At 41.4% G+C, this 20951-nt stretch overlaps 1 protein-coding gene and 1 long non-coding RNA gene across 4 annotated transcripts in view; both read left to right on the top strand.

Moving 5' to 3' along the window:
- Positions 1-9347: 9347 nt before the first annotated feature.
- CA3H20orf194 (chromosome A3 C20orf194 homolog) overlaps positions 9348-20951 on the top strand; it is a 130650-nt gene continuing 119046 nt past the window's right edge. For all 3 annotated transcript variants that reach the window (XM_011280924.4, XM_019826770.3, XM_011280923.4), the window contains exon 1: positions 9348-9524. In XM_011280924.4, the coding sequence (XP_011279226.2) occupies positions 9442-9524 (83 nt within the window). In that variant the 5' untranslated portion in view covers positions 9348-9441. The remainder of the gene's footprint in view (positions 9525-20951) is intronic.
- LOC109498063 lies at positions 9537-10556 on the top strand. The gene is made up of 2 exons (XR_002154633.2): positions 9537-10273; positions 10374-10556. It is a non-coding gene; the product is annotated as an uncharacterized LOC109498063 (long non-coding RNA).

The following is a 20951-nucleotide window of genomic DNA, read 5'->3' as shown; positions in this document are numbered from 1 at the left end:
TATTTTTATTTATTTATTATTTTTAATAATGTCAAGCTTTTAAATGTTGTTTTCCAAATTAATGGGTGTGATGGTATCTCATTATTTTAATTTTCTTCTATCTCATTCCTAATATTGTGAGCACATTTATGTATGTTTACTGGGTTTATGCATCTTTTTTTTTTTAACGTTTTTTAATTTATTTTTTGAGACAGAGAGAGACAGAGCATGAGCAGGGAGGGGCAGAGAGAGAGGGAGACACAGAATCTGAAGCAGGCTCCAGGCTCTGAGCTGTCAGCACAGAGCCCGACGCGAGGCTCGAACTCACAGACCATGAGATCATGACCTGAGCTGAAGTTGGATGCCCAACCGACTGAGCCACCCAGGCGCCCCTGGGTTTCTGCATCTTTGAATTGCCAGTTCTTTGTGCATTTTCATATTGAGAGGTTTGTCATTTTTATTGCTTTACAGAATTGATATACTCTGTCAGTAATATTCATGGCAAATATCTTCTCCCAGTGGGTGTCTCGCCTTAAAAAAAAAGTTTTATTGAGAAATAATTCACATACCATAGAATTCACCCATTTAAAGTGTACAGTTCATTGGGTTTTAGTTATAGTCACAGATTTATGCAGCCATCACCACAGTCTAATTTTAGAGCATGTTCATCATCTCTTAAAGAGATCCTGCACTTATTAGCAGTCATTGTTCCTTCTCCCTCTCCTCCCAGCCCCTGGCAACTACCAATCTACCTTTTGTCTGTATCAGTTCGCTTATTTTGAGCCTTTCATAAAAATGGTATCATACAATGTGAGATCTTTTGCAACTGTCATCTTTCACTAAGCTTAATGCTTTCAAGTTACATCCGTATTCTAGCATGGATGGTTAATTTGGTTGTTTATACCATGTGTTGTACATATGTTTCAAATTTTTTATTTTATCAAATACATCAATCTTCTTTAGATTTCTGATTTTTGTCTTGTTCAAGAAATCCTTCCCTTTCCTTGAGTTATAAAGATATTCTCAAATACTCCTGTCAGTTTTTCATATTTGAATTATCTGTTCATTTTGTATATTATGTCACATAGAAGTTCAATTCTTTTCACAAGGGAATTCAGTTGTTCAGTGCTGCTTATTGAACAGTCCACCAGCTCCCCCATAGTTTGTAATGCCCCGTTTATTATACAATGAGGTCTCATATATGTTTAGGTCTGTTTGCCCCTCACCATGCCATTATGATAGTTTTAGAGTGAATGTTAACTACTAAAAGCTTTATAACATATCTAACTATTTGGTAGGGCAAGTTCCCTCTCCTTTTTTTTTTTTTTCATAACCAACTTTGCTATTAATGACATAGGGATCAGTTAAGTTCCATTAAAAATATCCTGTTAGGATTTTGTTGGAAATTGCATTCAACTCAAGAGTATTTGGGGAAGAATCAACATTTTAATGAGCATTTGAATAAATGTGGGATATATTATCTTGTAATCCATGTTTCATTTTGCTCCTTTGCTCAGAAGTAAATCCTGAGATAAGAATTTAAGTGCAAGTACCTATTTTGGGAAATAATCCCAGGAAGAACCAGCTGGAGAGTAGGGAAGAGATTCAGGGCAAGGAAAGCAGTTGAAGTGCATGATTTCCAGCAAGTTATCACTGGGCAGCTAGAGCTTATCCTACTGAGGAACCTTGAGAAACGCCGTGGAGTGTGTGCTTCTGAGTCATCCTACCTGAGGAGGGATAAGTCGGGATATTCATATAGCAACTCCATTCAGTCATGGATTGAGGGCTTCCAGCCTGCTGACATGGAAGGTGGGCAGACATGCAGGGAAGTGGTTAAGTGCCAAGGAGCACCAACAGCGTCTGGGAAGCTACCAAAGGGTCTTTTGAAAACTCAGTCTCCAGGCACCTGAGTGGCTCCATTGGTTGAGTGCCTAACTTTGGCTCAGGTCATGCTCTCACAGTTAGTGAGCTCAAGCCCTGCATCAGGCTCCCTGCTGTCAGCATAGAGCTCCTTTTGGATCCTCTGTCCCTGTCTCACTGTGCCCCTCCCCTGCTGGCCCTCTCTATCTCAAAAAAATAAACATTAAAAAAAAATTTAATGTTTTTTATTTATTTTTGAGAGAGAGAGAGACAGAGACAGAGTGTGGGGGGGGGGGGGCAGAGAGAGGGGGAGACACAGACTCCAAAGCAGGCTTCAGGCTCTGAGCTGTCACCAAGCAGAGAGCCGGATGCAGGGCCTGAAGCCACGAACGGTGAGATCGTGACCTGAGCCGAAGTTGGACGCTTAACTGACAGAGCCACTGGTGGACACCCTTAAATAAACATTAGAAAAAGAAAAGAAAAGAAAAAAGCATGTTTCTCCCTGTCTAAAGTCGTTTACTGTGGAGAACTCCAAGTTGGCATGGTGTATAGGTTTCTCCACACCAACCACCAGTTCCTTTCCTGCCTCACCCCACCATCTCCTTTTCCAGGAGGTCTTTTCTCTAGCCACATTGCACCACTATCCATCCGTTCCCTCAGAAGCTGCTGGTTTCTGTCAAACCCTCACTTCTCTGCATTTGTTGTTTTCTCTGCCTCTAATGCCCTTCCCTTTTTCTCTTCCTAGAAAACTCTTCTAGAAGGCAGTGGTTAGGAAATGGGCATTGGGGAAAGATAGAGGTAGAATCAAGACTGAGTTCTAATGTAACCAGCATTTGCTTTGCTTAGTGAACACTGCCAGATGACAGGATATAGAGAGCAGGGTATGAAGTTGGGCAGGCTTGAGGGTTTGCAAGAAAAGATGATGGAACATTGGGGAAAAATAAAAGAGGTTCAGGGGAGGCTGATGAGATTTGCTATCTGAGCTATGATGTTTTTCTTTATTGTTTCTCCATGAAAATTGCAAAAAAAAAAATTAGTTGTCAAAGGAAAAACCTGCTCTGATACTTATTTGGGAAAGTCACTTAATCTTTCTGAACCTCAGTTTCTTTATCTGTGTATACGAAATATCTCTAATTCTTACCTTATAGAACTATAGTGAGATATATTAGTTATCTCTTCCTGCATAACAAATTTATATAGATTTCAAGAGAGGACAATACTGATCTATGACCAGTAAGATCTAATCAGTGTTTGTCTGGGGCAAGGGTGGCAGATTTGACTGCAAAGGGGCCCCAGGGAACTTTCTATGGTCATGGAAATTTCCTGTATCCTGACGGGTGGGGGGGGGGGGGTTGGGCAATGATTTACAACTGTATACATTTGTTAAAACTCATTGAACTGTGCATTTAATTATCCATTTTATTCTAGGGAAACTGTACCCCCAAAACAAAAAGATTATTGGGGAAAAGCTTTTCAAAAGATCCTCATTAAATAGATTGCATATAGTACCTCAGATCTAGGAGGTACTATGAGGAGAATTGCCAGATTTAGGGGGGCCCTGTTAAATTTGAATCATATCTAATTGTTTATGCATATGTACAATGATATAAAAGAAAACTATTATATGGGATACATGCTAAAAAGTAATTGTTATTTAAATGAAATAAATTATAAGTATCTAAATTATATACTTCTTCCTTTAATTATATTTTTTTGACCTTTTGGTTCTTTTTTAATAGTTACTTGTTTTGTGGAATTTACTTATGAAAGTCCTTGCAAATACCATCTAAGTTCATTTCCTTTGTATCATAGCTTCTACAGTGGTCACATCTAACTTCTTTAGTTCTTTTGTCTATTGATCATTCATTAATGGAAACTATATTCAACATTAGCATCATGAGCAGTATACCGAACATGTACTAGGATAAAGTTGACAACCTTGAAAACTGCTCTTTAAATTTGGTTTCTTGAAGCCAATACCATCTTTCATGGCATGACTTGCTTTTCCATTCCTCAGTATTATGTTGTATCTCTTACTCAATAACTTTTTAAAATGTCCACTAACAAAACACAGCATTATTAATTTTTATTCCTTTCTTCTTCACTACTACACAAGGCGATTCCACTTGTTCCCAGGCTGTCAGATATGAGTATTTAGCAATATCCATGTAAAAAAATCAAATTCTTTGTAAGATGATATCCATTTCAAAAAGTAGTCATGACAGGTGCTTGTAAGAATTATCCACTTCAAGTTAGAATTTCTTTTCCTTTTCATAAGCAGTGTTGTCCCTTTTTAAGAACAGTCTTGATACTTAAAGGGATAAATTTTTCTTCATCAGTCTTTCCTTTAATACATACAACAGTTCTCTTAAGCAATGGGGTGTTGCAATAACACTTTTCTTTTCAGTTTGCATAATCCAATTGCTAAGAAGATATTGTAAACTAGGAACAAGAAATAAATTGGTTTCCCTTAATGGATTGTTTTTATTATTTTTTTTAATGTTTATTCATTCTTGAGACAGAGAGAGAGACAGAGCATGAACGAGGGAGGGTCAGAGAGAGAGGGAGACACAGAATCTGAAGCAGGCTCCAGGCTCTGAGCTGTCAGCACAGAGCCCGACACGGGGCTCGAACTCACGGAGTGTGAGATCATGACCTGAGCCGAAGTCGGCCGCTCAATCGACTGAGACAGCCAGGCGCCCCTAATGGATTGTTTTTAAAGCCAGTAAGAATTTTGGGAGCTTTTTTTTTTTTTTTTTTTTTAAGAATGAAAGTAAGATTCCAGTGCTTCAAACAGAGAATTCTCTCAACTCCATTTGTTAAAGAGAGCTAACAAGAGAAATGAAAAATACAAAATGCCAGCAAAATCACAAAATCCCTTAATTGTTCAGTTTGAATTGTACAAATGCTGGCATAAGAGAACAATTAAAAAAAATAACAATTTCATGACAATTACATCAAAGAAATGGAAGGACATGAACTGCCATTTTAGCAGCCTTATGCACAATATAAGCAGGACAGCCAACAGCTTCCATAGAATCTTTCATGCTTTACGTTCAGCTTTGAATAGACAATGTCTGCACTTGGTGCAACATCTACCAACATTTGTATTTGTATGATTTCCACCAAAAGCAGTACAATTTTCTTCATTAACTCCTAACTCAATTAGAGTCTGAACAAAAATTTTCTCTTGTGTCTGAAGTCTCGTTTGGAAGGGATTTTCTCAAAATAGCCTTACAAATGAGCCTTTTCACAAGAAGAGTATTGCACAAAGGAAAAAGTTTTCTGCACTGTCAATCATTACTTGCATCCATGATAATGCCATCAAAAGATGAACCATTTAGAGCTTTAATAATCACTACAACAGCAAATGGAGTCATTTCATTTTCAATTACTGCAGTAGATTTTTTGTCCTGGCATTTGAAATTTTGCTTACAGCTTTGGAATTAGAAAATACTTCAGGTAGGTCAACTAATCTTTGACAAAGCAAGAAACAATATCTGATGAAAAAAAGACAGTCTCTTCAATAAATGGTGTGGAGAAAACTGGAGTGACATATAGAAGAATGAAACTGGACCACTTTCTTACACCATACACAAAAATAAATTCAAAATGGACGAAAGACCTAAATGTGAGATGGGAAACCATCAAAATCCTAGAGGAGAACACAGGCAGCAACCTCTTTGACCTCAGCCAGAGCAACTTCTTACTAGACATGTCACAGAAGGCAAAGGAAACAAAAGCAAACATGAACTGTTGGGACTCATCACGATAAAAAAGCTTCTGCACAGAGAAGGAAACAATCAACAAAACTAAAAGCCTATGGAATGGGAGAAGATACTTGTAAATGACCTGAGAAAGGATTGGTAACCAAAATCTATAAAGAATTGATCAAACTCAGCACCCAAAAAACCCAAACAACCCAGTTAAGAAATGGGCAGAAGGTGTGAACAGACATTTTCCAAAGAAGACATCCAGGTGGCTAACAGCCACATGAAAACATGCTCAACGTAATTCATTATCAGGGAAATATAAATCAAAACAACGATGAGATATACCACCTCACCCCTGTCAGAATGGCTACAATTAACAACACAGAAAACAACAGATGTTGGCAAGGATGCAGAGAAAGGGAAACCCTCTTGCACTGCTGATGGGAATGCAAATTGGTGCAGCCACTCTGGAGAACAGCATGGAGGCTCCCCTCAAAAAAATAAAAATAGGGGTAGCTGGGTGGCTCAGTCGGTTAGGTGTCGATTTTAGTTCAGGTCATGATCCTGCGGTTTTTGAGTTTGAGCCCCACATTGGGCCCACTGCTGTCAGCACAGAGCCCTCTTGGAATCCTCTGTCCCCCTTACTCTCTGCCCCTTCCCTGCTCATGCTCTCTCTCAAAAATAAATAACTATTTAAAAAAAAAAAAGAAATGATGCTGAGACAACTGGATAGCCACATGCAAAAGAATGAAGTTGGACCCCGTTACCTCACACCAAATATAAAAATTAACTCAAAATGTACCAAATGTACTCAAATGTGCCTAAATTTAAGAGCCAAAACTGTTAAACTCTTAGAAGAAAATGTGGGGGTAAATCCTTGTGACCTTGAATTAGGCACTGGTTTGTTAGATCTGACACCAAAACACAAGCAACAAAAAGAAAAAAGAGATACATTTGGATATCATCAAAATTAAAAATTTTGTGCTTCAAAGGACACTATCAGGAATGTGAAAAGACAACCCACAGAATGGGAAAAATTTTTTTTGCAAACCATAGAGCTGATAAGGGACTTTTATCTAGAATATATAAAGAACTATTATGGGGTGCCTGGGTGGCTCAGTAGGTTGGGCATCTAGCTTCGGCTCAGGTCGTGATCTCATGGTTCGTGAGTTCAAGCCCCACATCTGGCTCTGCACTGACAGTGCTGAGAACCTACTTGGGATTCTCTCCCTCCCTCTCTGCCCCTTGCCCACTCATGCTTTTTTCTCTCAAAATAAATAATTTTTTAAAAGCACTATTACAACTTAATAAAAATAACCAGATAAAAAAGAGGCAAAAGCTCTGAACAGACATTTCTCCAAATGGCTAATAAGTAGATGAAAAGATTCTCAACATCGTTAGCTATCAGGGAAATGTTGACCAAAACCTCAATGACATACCACTTCACACCCATTAAGATGGCTATAATAAAAATATACATAATAATAAATATTGTTGAGGATTTGGAGAAATTGAAACTTGCATATATTGCTAGTGAGAATGTAAATGGTGCAGCTGCTTTGAAAAATAGTTTGGAAGATCCTCAAAAGCTTAAAGAGTTACTATATGATCTAGTAATTTTAGGCCTAGGTAATACACCCAAGAGAACTGAAAACATATGTCTCACTAGAACTTGTACATTAATGTTTTCATAGGAGCATTAGCTAAAAAACATAGTAAAAATGTGGAAATAACGCCAATGTACATCAACTGATAAGTGGATAAGACAGACGTGATTTATCCATGCAATGGAATATTATAACCATAAATGTGAAGTTTTAATACATGCTACAACATAGATGAATCTTGAAAACATTATGCTAAATGAAATGTCAGTCACGAAGGACCACATAGTTATAATTCCATTTGTAGGAAATGTTGAGAACGGACAAATCCATAGAGAGAGAGAAAAGATTCATGGTTGCCTAAGGCTGGGACCATTTGAGAGAAATGGGGGAATGGCTGCTTTAAGGTGTAGGTTTTCTTGTTGGGGCGATGAAAATGTTCTAAGCTTGGTTGTGGTGGTGACTGTACAAATTTGTGAACACACCCATAGAACTGAAAAAAAAAAAAAAAGTAAAGAAAAAGATAATAGCAACCATCGCAAGAACTGAAAAGGTTGTATTTGATAAATCCCATGGCTGTGTCCTTGAATTTGTCACAAGTCCAAACTCCTATCACTAATGGTAGCTGGGAGTTGAATCTTGAAAGGATTGTGAACTTCAGATTAAAAAAAAAAAAATGAACTCAGTGTCTGATGCAGAAAAAGATGAACTCTGCCTGCAAAGGAGAGCTGTACTTGTAAAGCACAGCATCCCTGAACAAAGCCAGAGGTGATCTTATATGTTTTGGGAAGCCCCGCGTTCAGGGATTGGAGGTATTTCAGAAGCAGAAGCATCCAGCTCCCTATGAACTGACTTCCAGCAGTGTTAGTGTGGTCTCTAAGGCAGCTGGAGACCCGGGTAACTTCTGAAGCTTGGTCACCCGAGCGAGACACTTGCTGATTGGCTGATGTCTTGAAGCGTGAAGCTGCCAATGATTGGCTGACTTTCAGAAGCTAGGGGCTGTCATTGATTTACTAACTTTCAGATGCATAGTTACCGGAGTGAAGCTGTTGTTGACTGGCTGATTTTCAGAAGCATAGCCACTGGAGTGAAGCAGTCACGGATTGGCTGATTTTCAGAGCTTGTGTTTTGATGTGAAATTATCTCTAAATAATGGTAGTTACTTGTTCACGACTCGAAACTTGAGCCAAGAGAAGTCCTTTTTTGAATAGGAATACGTACTTTTAATTTCTAGTCCTTTCTTTTGATCTTCCCTCAGCTAAACCTGCTGGAGGATCTATAGGTATTATCCAGATCTTTTTATTTGCAGAGGTAGGATATTTCAACTAGAGTTACCATTTAAGCGATTTAAGTTCCAACTACCTTGGCGGAAAAATTGTTCTAGTATTTTTGTAATTGATTGCAAAAAGATGGATACGGGGCATGTAAGGCATCCTGACAAGTCAATACGGGACGCAAAACAAAATCGAAATATGTCCTGCATAAGTGAAACTCCTGATAACCCTAACAATTAAGTATTTCTCCCATTTTACACACGAAAAGACTGAGTCTCGGTGCGTTAGGTTTCTCATAAGGACAGGTCGAGCCAGGATCTGAACAGTAAAGGGCAGGGATCCTCTGAGAACCTATGAGCCCCTGACGCCCATGCCCTGCGCACGAGTGTGAGCACACTGCTAACCTGAGGTCGGCTAGGAATCGGCAGGATGTTTCAAGGGAGGGTGCGCAACTGATTAGCAACGGGGAAGGAAAGAGAAGCGAGGCACCGGCCTGGGACATCTGGAAGACCGGGAGGAGAACCCGGGCAGTGCTTTAGGTTCTCGCGGCGCCCCGGGACCTGGCTGCTACAGCGGAAGGCTTCGTTGGAGGCCGAAGCCGGCAGAGTGGGGCGGGACGCGGTAAGGCCCCGCCCCCGGGCGCGTCCGTGTGCGTGGCTGGGGGCGCAGCAGAGTCCCACTCCATGATGCGGGATCTGAGGACAGGGCAGAGCCCTGGCGTGGAAGCCCTCACCGTAGGGACCGGCATTCCCAACGTCCCGCCGGGCCGCCTCGCAGCTTAAGGAGGGCGCGGCCCTGCGGCGGTGCGCCCACCCTCATCCCAGCGGGTGCCGACGCCCCCATCCACGCTCTGTGCGCGCCTCCGGCCCCGCCCCCGCCTCGACGTGCCCCCCGCGCGCCGCGCCCCCCGCCCACCCGGCACGCCCAGCCGCCCCGCCCGGCAGCCGCGGGCCTGGAGCTGCCCCGCGGGCCTGAGCGACCCTCGCAGCCGCAGCGTCCTCCTCCGCCGCCATGGACGTGTATCCCCCGCACCGGCTGGGGCTACTCCGCGGGCGGTTCCCCGGCGGCCCCGGCCGCGGGTCGCCCTCCGTCAGGTACGCGGGCCGATGCCGCAGAGGGGAGGCCGGGCTGGGGGTTGCGGACTGTTGGGGTCTGGCGACGCCTCCCGCCGCAGGGCGTGGTCCGACATGGCTTCCTTGCAGATGGTTTTCCCTAAACGGCTGCCAGAGAAACGTTTCCCCAGGAACGGCGCCGTGTGTAGCGGCTCCCACAATGGCTCCCCTGTAGACAACTCCACAGCGTCTCCTCTATAGAGACCCCCTACTATGACATCTCCGCCTCCGTAGGTTTCTCCCAGAAAAGATTTCCCTGTGGAGAACCTCCGCAGTGGGTTCTCTATGCGTAACTCATTTGCCTTCCCCTTGGAATATTTCCCCCAGAAAAGGTTATCTATGGAGACCCCCGCCCCCACAGTATTCCCGTGGATATAACCCCCAATTAGGTTCCCCCAGAAACGACTTCCATATAAATCTCTCATACAGTAGGTCTTCTCTAGAGCCTTTCCCTTGACAGCCGCGTCCCTAAAGAGTGCCCCCCTCCCGCCCCCTGCGTATACACACGCTGACAGCATCTTCCTTATTGCGCATTCCCCCACCTCCCCGTGCCCCAGACTGCATCGCGACGCTCTCTCAGTCCACAATAGGGAGCTCAGGTTGGGGGAAGGTGGAGGTCATTAGGCTCGCAGGAGAGAAAACTAACCGGACAAATAGGAAAAAGAGGCCAGAACTCCCGAAATTAGCGGACCCCAACCCCTGAGGAGTTGGCAGACCCCCAAGCCCCTGAGGTTAGAGACCGAGCCTCTGGGTGCTTCGGTATGGAGATATTGGGGAGGGTCCCCGCCCCCTTTCGTTAAAGGAAGATCCATTTCCGATTTCTGCTCCCAGTGCCTTTGGGGCTGACCTTGATCGTCTGGGCATTGTTTGCGATGGAGCTGTTATGGGGCCGCCCGCAGAGAACGGAGATTGGAATGAAGGAGCATTTGCGGCCGAGATCGTTGAGAGGGAAGAAAGGAGAGAGAGCGGAATGGGCTTTGGGACTGCTAAACTGTCATTAAATCAGAAGAGCGATTTTTTGTTTTCCTTTTTCTGTATTTTAGCAGTTTAGCAAAGAAAATATGTTCCCTTGAAAGGAAGCTGTTAACTTATATGTTAAAATGGCTTTTCTTGTATTCTTGTTACGGTACTTAAAGCATTGTATTTTTAACTTTTTGCTCGCCAATCTGTTTTGTTTTTGTTTTGTTTTAACAAGAACAAATTCACGGAGAGCAAGAACTAAATCCTAGAATCCTGTATCTCTCTTACTTCCTGGCATTCCTTCCCCCACCCCAGCAACTAATGCACATTTGTTGAGTGAATAAAGAATGGAGGAGGTAGGGCTCGATACCCATTTGCATTTGGGAGTCCTAATTTGCTTCAAATTTGGCAGGTGACATTGTTGGAACTCCTGCTCTGCCCTTCAGTGGAATTCCTTGTGTTCCAAGTGTTTAGCTGCTTATGGTAACCATCTCCAATCTGTCCTAACATTTCTGGCAGCCACTTTCACTGTTAGAAAATATTTGAACTCTGTACAGAATAGAAACTGTGGAGGATACTTTTTTTTTTTTTTAAGTAGGCTCCATTCCGAACAGTGGGCTTGAACTCGTGACCCTGAGATCAAGAGTTGCATGCTCTACCTGCTAAACTAGACAGACACTCCTGCATAGAATACTTTAGAATTTAAAGCAGCCATCCATTAAATCTAAGCTCTGTGTAGACGTGGGGTTGATCCTAGATCATCTTCAGCTTAGGAATCTTGAGTCTTTGAAACTTTTAGGAGAAAAAAGCTTCTCAGTGAGGGGCGCCTGGGTGGCTCAGTCAATTAAGCGTCCGACTTCAGCTCAGGTCATGATCTCGCGGTTCGTGAGTTCGAGCCCCACGTCGGGCTCTGGGCTGATGGCTCAGAGCCTGGAGCCTGTTTCCAATTCTGTGTCTCCCTCTCTCTCTGCCCCTCCCCCGTTCATGCTCTGTCTCTCTCCCAAAAATAAATAAACGTTGAAAAAAAAATTTTTTAAAAATAAAATGTATTTCAGGGGCGCCTGGGTGGCTCAGTTGGTTAAGCGTCTGACTTCGGCTCAGGTCATGATCTTGCGGTTCGTGAGTTCAAGCCCCGCGTCAGGCTCTGTGCTGACAGCTCAGAGCCTGGAGCCTGTTTCAGATTCTGTGTCTCCCTCTCTCTCTCTGACCCTCCCCCGTTCATGTTCTGTCTCTCTCTGTCTCAAAAATAAATAAACGTTAAAAAAAAAAAAAGCAGCTTCTCAGTGAAATCCATCTCTAACTGCTGCCTTTCTTGTTTCTAGGAGCATGACAGTGCACAGCATTTTTTTAAATTAGTATTTTTATGTTAGATTAATGTTGTTAATCATAAACTCTGAATCTTAAGTGGTTTGAGTGAAACTTGTTGGTCCTCAAAGGATAGTGCAAGGAACCGCAAGGCCTGGCTGTTCTATATACCTTTGGTAAAAGAAATTTAGTCAAGGTTCCCCTCCTTTATCCTACCTCCACAGAACTGAACATGCTTTTCTTACTCATTTAAGCCTTTTCCTGACTTTGGGCATTGAATGGCAGGTATGGGCTTAGCACTCTCCTGTCACCCATATTTGGCTGCTTTGCTGCACTCTGACTCCTGACTGATGAGAGAGGCAGGCCTAACTGGTGAAGTCACATTCCTAAAGACCCATAGATAGTACTTTGCAAGTGTGTGGTTCTCTTCTAGCAACGGAGTTCATTTTCACAGATGGAGAATAGAGATCAGGAGTTAAAATGATACTTAGAACTAGAAGCTTCTTTATCAGGATATGGTAGTCATCATTGTTGCCCATCAACTATTTTTGGCTTCCACCTCCTGGGCATGTGCTGCAATTATACTTGCTTGCCCCCTTGAAGTTGGGTATGGCCTTAATGAGTTGTCTTTGATGAGTGAAGTGTGCTCAGAAATGGTAAAAGCTTCTGGTGTGTAATTTGCCACTATCTTCCCTGTCTTATGGTGACAGTTAGTGCTTCAGCTGGTGGCTTGTCCATTAGTCTGGTACCCCAGAGCAAACCTCCAGGTAACCTATGTTTGACATGTAGAGCAAGTAGTAAACCTTCATTGTTTGAAGCCACTGAGATTTTGGAGTTATTACCAAGTAACTATCTTGACTTGTACTAAGGAGCCAGTGGAAATAGCTGAAATATGCTTTCCTCTTTCAAAAATCTTTTTCTGCAGAGGGACCTGATCCTGCTCAGGACTTGTTTATTAGTTTAAATTTTACTGGTCTTTATACACCTATCACCTGTGCTAGGTATTGTGGATTCAGACAAGGCAGGCCCTGCCCTCAAAGAGCTCCTTTATAAGTGGAAAGAGAAATAGCAAAAATCATAATAAAGAGTGTTGAGAAGAAAAAGGGCTGAAGGAACAATAATGTTGGAAGGCATAGTCGGTTTTGAGCTCAACTGTTGGAAGGATGAGGCTGCCATTACCTATACTGGAAACACTGGAATTAGAGCAGGTTTGTAGAGAAAATAGAGTTCAGTTTTGGCTTTATTCATTTTGAGTTGCCTAATAGATATCCAGATGGAGATATTAGATCTGGAGTTGAGGAGAAAGACTGGGACTGGAACTACCATGCTGATGACTCCCACATTTTTATTTTATCTATGAGACTGGGTAGAGATCCAGGGAGTAAATGTAGATAGAGAAGAAGACCAGCATCCAAGCCCTGGGATATTCCATATAGGAAAGACAGTGTAGAAATGGTTTCCAGTTTGGAAACCATAATGGACAGTGGCTTCCTACTTTTGAGATAGGAAAAAAATACAGGACAATCATGGAAAGTCAAATGACGGATACTGTTGATGAGCTGGTGAGACTAAGAATAGACCATTAGATTTGTTAACATGGAGGTCATCTGTGACCTTGACAAGAACAGGTTTGGTGCAGCGGGTTTAAGAAAAGATGGGAGAAGAACTGAAGACAGTGAGTATCGATAGCCATAATGGTGTTGTTTCAAGGATTGAAGAGCAGAGCCCTGTGGGTATGGCTATGACAGACAGCAAAATAATAGGGTGTGGCTATAAGGGCAGAGTAATAGGGCTGTGGTTGGAAGAGTGGAAGTGTTAGAGTTCTTTTTGGTTTTAGGTGGGCAGACATTATAATCCATCTGAAAATGTTTGAAGTTGATTAGTAATGATGGAGTACAGAGAGGCAAATTGGTGATTAAAGAGAGAGAAGGGAAAATTGCAGGGGTGAAGTCCTTGAGCAGGTGAGAGGGAATAGGGTCTAGGACATAAATGGATACATTGGTCTCAGACTAGATAGGTACATGGACAGTTCATCTTTGGTGAGTGTATGGACCCAAATGCTGGTGGGTTGGTGATCGAGAAGCTAAAAGTCTTTAGGGAATGTAGAGAACTGAATGACCCAGAGGTTTGTAGGTATTTATAACAAGAAGGGATAGTGGAAGAAGGGATACCGGGTAGTTATTGTTGGATGACATGGAGAAATCAGCCAAAATAAAATAAAGCAAAAAGTTTAATTAATTAATTTTCTCAAAACCAGAAGACATGAGTTTCCAGATTAAAAGGACTCACCATTAGTCCAGCACAACTAATTTAAAAATATCCATGCCAAGGTAGAACATCATGAAACTTTTGAGCACTATAAAGACAAATCACATAGATAGGGTCAGGAATCATAGTATTGTAGCAAAATTGGAAACTAGAAGCTAATGGAGAAGCAGTGCCTTCTGAAGGAAAATGGATTCCTACCTAGAATTCTGTATCCAGGCATACTCTCAGGCAGATGAAGGATGAAGACATTTCACACATGCAAATTCTCAAAGTTTGACCTTCCATGCACCCTTTATTAAGAAGCCGCTGGCAGGGGGCACCTGGGTGGCTCAGTCAGTTGAGCATCCAAGTTGATTTCAGCTCAGGTCATGATCCCACAGTCATGGGATTGAGCCCCGCGTTGAGTTCTGCGCTGAGCGTGGAGCCTACTGGGGATTCTCTCCCCCTCATTCTGCCCCTCTCCACCCTTCATGCACACGTAGGTGCGCTGTCTCTCTCTTAAAACAAACAAACAAACAAACAAAAAAAAACACTGGAAGATGTGCTCTAGCAAAGCAGTCTGATTAAGGGGTTCCTGTTCTGGGGATCCTTTATAAGGGACTCATAGGAAGGGCTTTCTTTGTTACCTCTGGAAATTACCAAAGGGCTGGGACCATTTTGTATTACCATTTCCCACATTGCTTTCCCTGGTACTTAGATCAGTGTCTGGCACATAGACAGCATTCACTAAATATGAATTGCTGTTGTAAGCTATTATGAGATATTGCTTGCATGAATTATTTATTGAATGAATAGAGAGTAATTACAGTTGAAGCTGTGGGCTATGTTAAATTTCAGGAGTGTTCAGAGAATGAAGAATCATATGTGAGCTAGATGGTGAGAAGTGGTTCACCATAGTGATGCTGTATACAGTGCACTTTAGTAAAGTCTCACAGAAACAAGTTACTTCTTTAGGTGATACATAGTGGCCAGTGGCCAATACACATGGTACTCTTGTAGTTTACAGATCTACAGAAGTAATAATTACTATTGTACACATAATCCTGCCTTAAGGAAACTCAGAATGCAAAGCAAGGCTATGACTTTGTATATCTGAAAATGCAAAGCTTTACCTCCTATACTTAGATGCTAGCCAGGGAGGCTTGGTGTGGTGTCTATAGAAGCAAAGAAGGTTGTCTTATTTCTGGCCCAGAGGTAGAGGTCTGAGTGTCTGTCTTTTTACTTGTGTCTAGGATGACTGTGTACTGAGGACTCTTATTCAGTGAATACTGTGGCATTAATAGTGCACAGTATCTTGATAATGTTTCCTAACTCTTGGGCTTGTCTATGATGTTCTGATTTTTAGAGAAGGGAGTGAATGAGATGCAGATGCCCTCCAGAGTTACACAGCTTAAATTATTGTTGTTTTTGCCCTGAAAGTTTAAAGAAAAAGAACAGAAAAAGCAGAGTCTGCAGCTGGGGTGTTTAAAAATTTTATATGTGGGTGTCTCAGTTGGTTAAGCATCCGACTCTTGATTTTGGCTCAGGTCATGTTTTCACGGTTTATGGGATCTAGGCCTGAGTTGGGCTCTGTGCTGGGAATGTGGAGCCTGCTTGGGATTCTGTCTCTCTCTCTGCCCCTTCCCTGCTCATTCTCTCTCTCTCTCTCTCTCTCTCTCTCTCTCTCTCTCTCTCTCTCTCTCTCTCTCTCTTTCTCTGTTCCTCCCCACCCCGGAAATAAATAAATATTGGGTGGCTCAGTTGGTTAAGTGTCCAACTTTGGCTTAGGTCATGATCTCATAGTTTGTGAGTTCGAGCCCTGCATTGGGCTCTGTGCTGACAGCTCAGAGCCTGGAGCCTGCTTCGGATTCTGTGTCTCCCTCTCTCTCTGCCCCTCCCCTACTCACACTCTTTTTCTCTTTCTCAAAAATAAACATTAAAAAAAATTTTTTTTAAATAAATACTAAAAAAAGATTTATCTGTGATTTTGAGCCCCGGTTTGAGGAAAAGTCAGCTCACTTGGTATGTTTTTTTATTTTCAACTTCTTATTTTGAAATGATTTTAGATTTATAGATGAGTTGCAGATATGGTAGAGTGTTCCTATATAGCCCTTATCCAGCTTACTCTGATGTTAACATCTTATGTATAACCATCTTCATTTATCAAAATCCTGGTATAATGCTTTAGTTTACTAAGTAACTTTTGTTTACTTGGCTTTTAGTATTCCAGACTATTTATTTGAGCTTCCCCAGTTTTCCCACTAATGTCTTTTTTCTACTCCAAGTTCCAAAGATCCCACATTGCATTTAGATTTGGCATGCATTTAATAGTCAAAGAAGTGAGGGAAAATAATTGTGGATGCTTTCTGAATGAAGACTTGTGAAACTGACTTTACAAAGAGCAGATTGTGTGAGGAAATGCTCAGAGAAAGCCAGAGAAGAGGAAGAAAATGGAAAATAAGATGTTGTTCCACTAGAGTATCATGAAAACAGACTTCCAGATAACATTTTCCATGTGTGGTAGGTAGCATTTTATGAAGTCCTTGAATTTAGTTTGTGGAGTATTTTGTACACCCTAGTTTATGAAATATGTGTAGACATGAATTGCAAATGGGCACCAGTTTTAACCATTTTAGATAATGTGGCCTATCAGGAACTATGTTTGCTAGCTGGTAAAAGATGCTTAACAATAATGACTTAACTTGGGGGGTTATTTTTTCTTAAAAAAGATGTTTGTCTAAGGAGTGTAGGCTAGTCCTGGTATAAAGTCATCAGGGAGGGAACTAGGCCTCTTCTGTGTATTTTGGTATTCTTAGCAAGTGGATTCCATGGCTTCATGGTCACAAAATCACTGGAAGAACTCCAGCTATCATGTCTGTCAGGCAAGGGGAAAGAGAAAGGACAGCTCTCCTAGTTAAGTTGATTCTTTCTCTTCAGAGAGTTTCCCCAGAAACTTCCACATGATAGCTTCTGCATGTCTCATTGGTCAGCCCTAGAAGCAGAGAAACTGCACCATTGCTTGCCCCAAATAAAATTGGGGTACTGTGAGTGAAAAAGAAGGGGAGAATGGATATGGATGAGGTGATTGTCTCTCCCTCAGTGAGGTAGCATCCTGGAAGGAAAGTTACATTACTTAGGATTACTAACAGCTTTGGTGAGCTGCACCAAAGTGCTGGGAGAAAATGGTCATTTAAATAGTTGATGATGCCAGTGGATTTCTCGTTCATATCTTATGTGTGTATCTCAGTTTATCAGTGTGTAAATCACTTTGAGTTTATATCACTTATAGTCAGTGGTTAATCATGTTTTGACCATTACAGTGGTAACGTTGGCTTTGCTTTTTCCATTGTAAGTTATTGCTCCAGCAAAGGTACCAGTAGGAAATGACGTTTCTTGCGTTGCTACACATCCTGTCTTCTTATCTTTCCTCCAAGTCTCTAGTTTTTTGTTGTTGTTTTATTCTGTGTTTTTTTAAGTTTATTTATTTATAATGTTTATTTATGGGGGGGGGGAGGGCAGAGAGAGAGGGAGACAGAATCCAAAGCAGCCTCCATGCTCTGAGCTGTCAGCACAGAGCCTGATGTGGGGCTTGAACCCACAAATCGTGAGATCATGACCTGAGCCGAAGTCGGACGCTTAACCGACTGAGCCTCCCAGGCACCCATAAGTTTATTTTTTTAGTAATCTCTACACCCAACGTGGGGCTCAAACTCAAGACTCCTAGATCAGGAGTCATGTGCTGCACTACTGAGCCAGCCAGGTGCCCCCTCAAGTCTCTAGTTTTGCAAGGGGAGTAAATAATTGCCACTTTAACTCAGAGCCAAGTTTCTTAAACCCTAGAAGTCCTACAATACCTTCTTTTGGGGCACCTGGGTGGCTCAGTCGGTTAAGCATCCGACTTCGGCTCGGGTCATGATTTCCTGGTTCATGGGTTCATGGGTTCAGGCCTGTGTCTGGCTGTGCTGACAGCTAGCTCAGAGTCTGGATCCTGTCTTCAGATTCTGGGTCTCCCTCTCTCTGTCCCTCCCGTGTGCGCACTCTCGCTCTCTCTCTCTCTCAAAAATAAATAAAACATTAAAAAAAATGTGAAGAATTAATGAGTTGGGATAAAAGCTGTAAGTATTGAAAAGAGATAAAATTGCTATGATTTACTATTTGGAAAACTATGGTAACAGGTAAAACTATTAGAACTAATAAGAGTTTATCAAATTGTTTGAAAAAGGTAATGGACTCAAGATCACATTCAAAATGGGAACAAAAGCTGTAAAATATCTAGGAGTCAACCTAATAAGGAATGTGTAAAACTTATATAAATAAAAATATAAAACTTGACAGAAGTACGTAAAACGGGAGAGGAATGAGTGGAGAGATACATCATGTTCCTGAGTGGGGAGCTCAGTGCTGACCAGATTGTATGATCACAATATAAATTCTCAGTGGGAATTTTTCTGGAACTTGACAAGCTGATCTTATAATTCATCGTAAAGAGAAAATGTTCAATAAAAGCTATAGACTCTTTGAAACGATGATAGAAGGACGCGCACTATCAGATAAAAATATCAGATAAAAATAATCAGATCAGATAAAAATAATCTATTAACAAAGTTCAAGTAATAACATAAAACTCTGATTATTGTTTTAAATGTACTATTTCTGTGAAAATAGGTAAATAGATCAAATAAAGATTGAAAATGTGGATCCAGCTTTATATAATAATTTATCATACACTAAAAGTGTCATTCTAGATCAGAGGATTAAAAGGAATAATATGTAGTCTTGGGACAATCATTTATATTTTGGAGGAAAAATACAGTTATATTCCTGCTTCACAAAAGTAAAAAAGCAAATTTCATAGGAATAAAGAGATAAATGTTTACACACACAAATAAAATGGAAAAATTGGCATTTTATTATTTTTTTAAATAATAGTGAGTGGGGAAGACACAAAAGGAAGACATAAAACTCCTAAGCCTAAAAGTAGAGTTAGGCAGATTTAGTTCTGTAAAACTTGACAGCTCCTGTGTGAAAGATACCATAAACAAAGTCTAGAAGTTTAGAGAAAATACTTGCAACATATGCCCAAAACACAATTTTTAAAATATGATGGAATATATAAATTATTCAGACCCCCCATGACTAAACAGAAAATGGGTAATGAACAAGAATGGGCATTCACAGGGGTGACTGGGTGGCTCAGCTGGTTGATTGAGCATCTGATTTAGGCTCTGGTCATGATCTCAAGGTTCTTGAGTTCGAGCCCACATTGAGCTCTCTACTGTCAGCACAGAGCCTGCTTTGGATCCTCTTTCGCTCTCTGCCCCTCCCCCACATGTGCACACTCTGTCTCAAAAATAAACCTAAAAAAAAAAAGTAGGCATTCATAGAAAAAGAAATATAGATGATCAGTAAAACATTTGACAGCCTCTCTAGTGATTAGGGAAAAATGTAAATTATGATAATAACTCTAACCATTAACATTAGTTGAAAAGTGATAACACATGGTTTAGAAAGTTGTAGGGAACAGGTATTCTGGTATATGTAGGTGACTCTTCTTAGAAAACAATTTGGCAAGATCTGTCAAAATTTTAAATGCGGATACCTCAACTTGCCAGTGCTACTTTTTAGGTCTCTACCTTGCAGAAACTTTTGTACTTATGCCAAAGATGGATATAGTTATTCTTTGAAGCATTGTTGCTATTGCAAAAATAACAAATGTCCTGAATGTTCATAGTGGCTAAAAAAAAGAATACAGTACAGCACTTTTAAAAATGCAGTTGAGGGGCGCCTGGGTGGCTCAGTCGGTTGAGCGTCCGACTTCAGCTCAGGTCACGATCTTGCGGTCCGCGAGTTCGAACCCCGCGTCGGGCTCTGGGCTGACGGCTCAGAGCCTGGAGCCTGTTTCCGATTCTGTGTCTCCCTCTCTCTCTGCCCCTCCCCCGTTCATGCTGTGTCTCTCTCTGTCTCAAAAATAAATAAAACGTTAAAAAAAAATAAAAAAAATGCAGTTGAGTTCTATGTACTAACTTGGAAAGATCTTAATGTATAATGTTAAGTGAAAAAGGCATGTTGCAGAGCAGTTACATATCTCATGATTATGATTTCATGTAAAAACCGTCCACCTCCGAAAAAAGCCTCACCCAAACTATGTTGCTGAGAGATTCACACCAAATTGTTCACAGCAGTTTTCTATTATAAGGTGAATCAGATTGGTGTGAGGATTCACTTTGTAAAACAATCCAAACACAAAGCATACAGAATATAAGGACAGTATATTCATTAATTGTTTAATTTTGAAAATAAAAAAGTTAACATAACTTATGGAGAAAAAATGGGCAAAAACAAAATTTTCAGGTTTTTTTTCCTTCACTTCCAGGGACTCAGGATAATGAAATATAAACAGGAAAATATACCTGGCCATGTATATGGTAACTTGTAAAAGCAGTGACCAGTGAATTAACTGTTACATATAAACTGAAGATGGGAAAAATAGATGACTTTAGAATTCAGAATTACTGGGGTTTTTAAAAAAAATTTTTTTAACGTTTTATTTATTTTTGAGACAGAGAGAGAGAGAGAGAGAGAGAGAGCATGAACGGGGGAGGGGCAGAGAGAGAGACACAGAATCGGAAACAGGCTCCAGGCTCCGAGCCATCAGCCCACAGCCCGACGCAGGGCTTGAACTCACGGACCGCGAGATTGTGACCTGAGCTAAAGTCGGACGCTCAACTGACTGAGCCACCCAGGCGCCCCCAGAATTACTGTTTTGTGGCAAACTTTATTGTCAGGAAATCACTGAGGGGTAGCAGAAAGGAAAAGTTCAGACTTAGGGTATCTGATGGTGGCTCACGTTCTGGGGTTGCTAATCTTTACTCAGCCTTGTGATTTTGGGTAAACTGC

Source organism: Felis catus, chromosome A3, assembly GCF_018350175.1.
Source record: "Felis catus isolate Fca126 chromosome A3, F.catus_Fca126_mat1.0, whole genome shotgun sequence".
Classification (NCBI taxonomy): Eukaryota; Metazoa; Chordata; class Mammalia; order Carnivora; family Felidae; genus Felis; species Felis catus.
The sequence above is the reverse complement of the archived record's forward strand: the minus strand, read 5'-3'. Positions and strand labels throughout refer to the sequence as shown.